General features: G+C 39.3%; 1 protein-coding gene across 2 annotated transcripts in view; it reads left to right on the top strand.

The window, feature by feature from the left end:
* LOC106789995 (protein bowel) overlaps positions 1-4563 on the top strand; it is a 5854-nt gene extending 1291 nt beyond the window's left edge. The window contains exons 1-3 of one of the 2 annotated variants that reach the window (XM_014754604.1): positions 25-564; positions 978-1764; positions 1857-4563. In XM_014754604.1, coding sequence (XP_014610090.1) covers positions 989-1764; positions 1857-2874 — 1794 coding nt within the window. In that variant the 5' untranslated portion in view covers positions 25-564; positions 978-988 and the 3' untranslated portion in view covers positions 2875-4563. Of the gene's footprint in view, positions 1-24; positions 565-977; positions 1765-1856 lie in introns of those variants that run through there. The other variant, XM_014754605.1, reaches the window with a different exon arrangement.
* Positions 4564-4840: the final 277 nt, after the last annotated feature.

Genomic DNA, 4840 nt, shown 5'->3' on the forward strand with positions numbered 1-4840 from the left:
TATATATATATATATATATAGATATATTTATATATACATATAGTGCATATATGTATGTATATTATCGCGTTATCTATAATACCGGATACGCAAGGGACTTTGCAAACCTTCTTCGCAAATGGTCAGCGATGTCACAAACGACAGAATACCTTTTGCAGTCTTCCCAGTTGTCAGCGAGTAGTACACTTGTAAGTAGCTAGTAGCTACTAGTGCTACTTCCTCAGCCTGATTGTGCATGTACGTGTGTGTGATAGCGCGCGCGCGCGCCATCGACCGAGGAGGAGGAGGAGGAGGAGGAGGAGGAGCGCGTGCACGGAATGCCTTGAATCTTTCGAGATCAAAGTGTCGGCAAAAAGAGAGAGAGAAAGAGAAATAGAATGCGTTGTGGCAGTTCATTGTAAACAAGACTGAGAGAAAACGAAGAATAAACGAATGATCGATTATATATTCTCTTTTGGAATATTCGTGAAATTCTTCCCTTAATCGTTTAATTGAAATGCGAATGTTAGATGAGTTTTGAAGACTGAGGAATTTTTGGGAAACTTCCCTTTCATCATCCATTCGGTAAGTATGATCTAATATTTTCGATTAATCGATGAAAGAATGCTTAGGAAGGCGTCTCTCTATTCATTTTCAAGTCCTACGGGCATTCACGATTCCAACATGGCCGCTGGGACCAGCCGTGACCGCTGGGCCCCCGCGGAAGCCATGTTAGCAGGTGTGCTCGGTTCGAGATAACCAGTTCACGTTCGTGAAACGCGTGCTGGCCCGTGGATATCAACGATCGCCGTTTCGAGATTGCTTAGAAGAGAATATATCTATCTAGTCGAGACGAGGCTACGATAATTCGTGCTCGTGTTGCCTTCCTAATATGATTCTTTCTAAGAATATTACGAATCTTATAATCGTTTAAGATATAATCTATTATGACCGTACCGAATATCGACGACCGTGATCTTTTCATGATGATTTTTTAGGAATATCCGATATGCCGACGGATCTAGTCGTGACGCCGGCTTCGGCCACGGCTTCCGAAGAATCCAGCAGAGGTCGTGACCTGCCACTTGGTCCGTCCTCACGATCCGCATCATCATCTTCAGGGACATCGTCCTCAGCATCTTCCGGACAATCGTCTTCCTCCAGAGGATTCGATCCTTCTAGTGCTCTCGCGGCTTATCATCAACATCGACATGGATTGGTGACTGGGCTGGGCCATCCTCATCATCGCGAATCATCTGCATTCGTACCCGTCGTACCTTCCAGATTGCATCTCGCACCTTATCCCGGCGAGATGCATCCTCATCTTCCCGGATTACCACCTTCCTCCTCTAACAACGGAAATTCGGACCACGAAGTTGGTCCCGAACAATCCGTGGCAAGAAAAGGATCGTCTAGTTACGAGATAATGGCTATGATGGCTGATAAAAGAAAAGAATTAGCAGCGAGAGCTCTACTTCTCCCACCCCCACCTCTTTTAGAACCACCACCCGGATACCCAGTTTTTGCAGGCCCTTTCCCTGGTAGTTCCGCTCTTTATCCTCCTGGTGGACCATTGGCTCATCAGCATCTCGATCGAAGATTATTGAGAGCTCCTGGCAGAGCATCCAGACCTAAAAAGCAATTCATATGTAAATTTTGTAACCGCCAGTTTACGAAATCCTACAATCTTCTTATTCACGAAAGGACGCACACGGACGAGAGACCGTATTCGTGCGATATTTGTGGTAAAGCTTTCAGACGACAGGACCATCTTCGAGATCACAGGTAAATTAATAGATATTATTTTTAAATATAATATATAATGATCAATTAAATATATACAATTTGATATTATTACGAAATATCGATCATTGTAGGTATATCCATAGCAAAGAAAAACCATTCAAATGTGGCGAGTGTGGAAAAGGTTTTTGTCAAAGTCGTACTTTGGCCGTGCACAAAATTCTTCACATGGAAGAATCGCCACACAAATGTCCTGTATGTGCGAGAAGTTTCAATCAACGCAGTAATTTAAAGACTCATTTATTGACGCATACAGATCACAAACCGTACGAATGTACGTCCTGCGGAAAAGTTTTCCGTAGAAATTGTGACCTAAGGAGGCATGCACTGACTCATGCAGTCGGTGACGTTCCTCCTGAAGCCTTGGAAGAGGCACTTAGGGATGACGATAGTCCTGAAGAAGATTGTGGTCCAGAATCAGGCTCGTCTTTGCCATCGTCGTCTTCTTCAACGACGAGTTCATCGTTGGCAAGTACATCTGGAAATACTTCTGGTTATCAAAGTCAGACCCAATCGATACCAGGTCCAGCAGCGGCAGCAGCTGCAGCTGCAGCAGCAGTAGCAGCAGCAGCAGCAGGTCCACCACCACCACCTCCACCATTACCACCACCGCAACCTCCAGCATCAACGTCGTCAGCACCTGTATCTGCAGCAACATCAGCACCAGTTCCATCGACAACATCAACACCAACTCCAGTGCCAGCACCTCCGCATCGACAAAGGCCACAATTACAGATCAGAAGAGATCTCTTACCTTCAACGATAAAACCTTCAACGATAACAAGCGGTAGTTCGACTCATCCGAACACGCACAATCCTCCAGCAGCATTGCCACCGCCACCTCCTCTGATACTCTCGTCGTATCGTAGAAGACTCGGTTCACCAGGTCCATCGAGAGTTTTCTTAGAACTTCAGGAACGAGAACGCGAAAGAGAACGAGAAATCAAACAAAACAGAGATAGAGATCATGAAAGAGAACGCGAAGAGGAAATTGAAAGGCCACCAAGAGCACCCACTCCTCAGCCACCTCCACCACCTAGGCCTGCACCCACGAGACAAGGATTTACTATTGCCGATATCATGCGTCGGTAGATATCCAATTTGTCAAACGTTTTTCAACGAAGAAAAACAACGTATCTCGAACGTAATCGAAGATCAAACAATTTTCTACTTCCTACGTCTTCCGTACTTTACTTAGATTTTCAAACTGTACATACAGATATCAAACGTGTTACTTTGAGAAACACGTGCAACTTTAACGATCATTATTATAATCATTATGTGCCAGCGAAGTAATAACTCTAGTCGCGGTGCTATTACAATCTGAATTTTTTTTGTTTTTTTTTCAGCATCATTTGAAAAGATGTATAAAGAAAAGAACGAACAAAAAGTGTTTACGTAGCCGTGCCTTCTTACGTAAATCAAACTTCGTTTATGAATAAGAAAAAAATATATTCGAGATATTCGAAAAAATGCCAATTTTTAGAATGTAAATTGGACGATAAGAAGTGAAATTATTATCGAAATGTTACGAAAATGTGCCTTTTTTCTTTTTTATTCTAGTGTATCACATGTCAATTATATTTAACGCAAATCGATTAAATATTTGGAATGAAAATTTATGATAGAAGAGATACTTCAAGAATCTAATAATAAATAGTGATGAGATATTTAAATAAGAGAAAAAGAAAAATACAAAGAAAAGAGGAAGAAGAAGAAGAAGAAGAATACAATAAAAAAAATTAAAAAATATAACAATGAAAAGACAATAAGCCAAAGTGCTTTGTCTTTGTCGTAAATTCTGAAGAAGGGTTAATGCAAATTTGGTGGTCACGGTGTAGCCAGTGCCACTGCTGCCACTATTGCCACGGTGGCAGCAGGTGCATTACGGTGTCGAAACTACTTTAATCCCACTTTTAGTACTACCTGCTCCTGCCCCCATCTAAAAATATTCCGACCCTCGAAGAATGTTGCTTTTTTTTTTCTCCTTTACTTTTGAGGGAAAGAGAGAGAGAGAGAAAGAAAGAGGAACTATTAAGGGTCCTTTTGTGTTCGACCACAAAAAGGATCCTTCTGTAGTCTGTGTTATGCGACCGACCAAAACTACATTTTCTTCTCGATAAAATCCCGTCAAAATTCTAGGATGACAAAGAGAATTATTCCTTTTTCTTTTTCTTTTTTCCTTTCCCCCCCTCCCCACCCCCCTTTTTGTTTTGTTCTTTATTCTTTTCTTCTTTATCTCGGATAAGCGTATTTGTATGTTTAACGAAACTCCGAAAAATTAGGGATGATAATTTGTGAGAAAAAAAAATGTCGAATTTAAGATGTACGCGCGAAAAAAGTATCAGTACTTTATTAAAAATCATTTTATGCGAAGTAAGTAAAACGAATGACGGATCAACAATGGATCGAAAGTTATTACAATGTTTTACTATTATTGATTACGTTCAACTAAACAAATGGGAATATAATTTTTGAGCTGTTTTACATTCCACAGATAAGTGGCGATTAAAGTGAAAAATTGTTTTACAAAAAAATCTTATGACACAAAAAAATGTATAGTGATATATTTACAATGTACAATATACTACGTACAATGGCAACCGTCCAAGTGATTCACATAAAATTAGCACAAAAACGAGCTAAATTTCCTGTTATTTTATACGTTTTCTGTTTATGCTAAACATAAATATATCTATATTTTTAGATTTATACGAGCGTTAAGTAAGTTTGTAAATTATATATTAAGGACAGATGAAAAATAAAAAAAATGATACTACATAAATGCAGATCTAAAAAAAAAACATTAAAAAGAGCAACAGCATAAGTTGCCAAATTTCTCTTTACCTTATATACCTATATACTCCTATATGTATTATAATTTACATTATAATTAATAATTAATCATTTAGAAGCATTTTTTAAACTACGATACTTTTATTCTTTTGAATAATTAATTGTCGAATAGATTTAAAAGTTATCACTAGGTTTTGATTAATACAGCAGAAAAGTAATGTATTATCCTGCATGATATTGCACAAGATGCAATGAATGCATC

Source organism: Polistes canadensis, unplaced genomic scaffold (assembly GCF_001313835.1).
Source record: "Polistes canadensis isolate GaletaPanama2010 unplaced genomic scaffold, ASM131383v1 scaffold_210, whole genome shotgun sequence".
NCBI lineage: Eukaryota > Metazoa > Arthropoda > Insecta > Hymenoptera > Vespidae > Polistes > Polistes canadensis.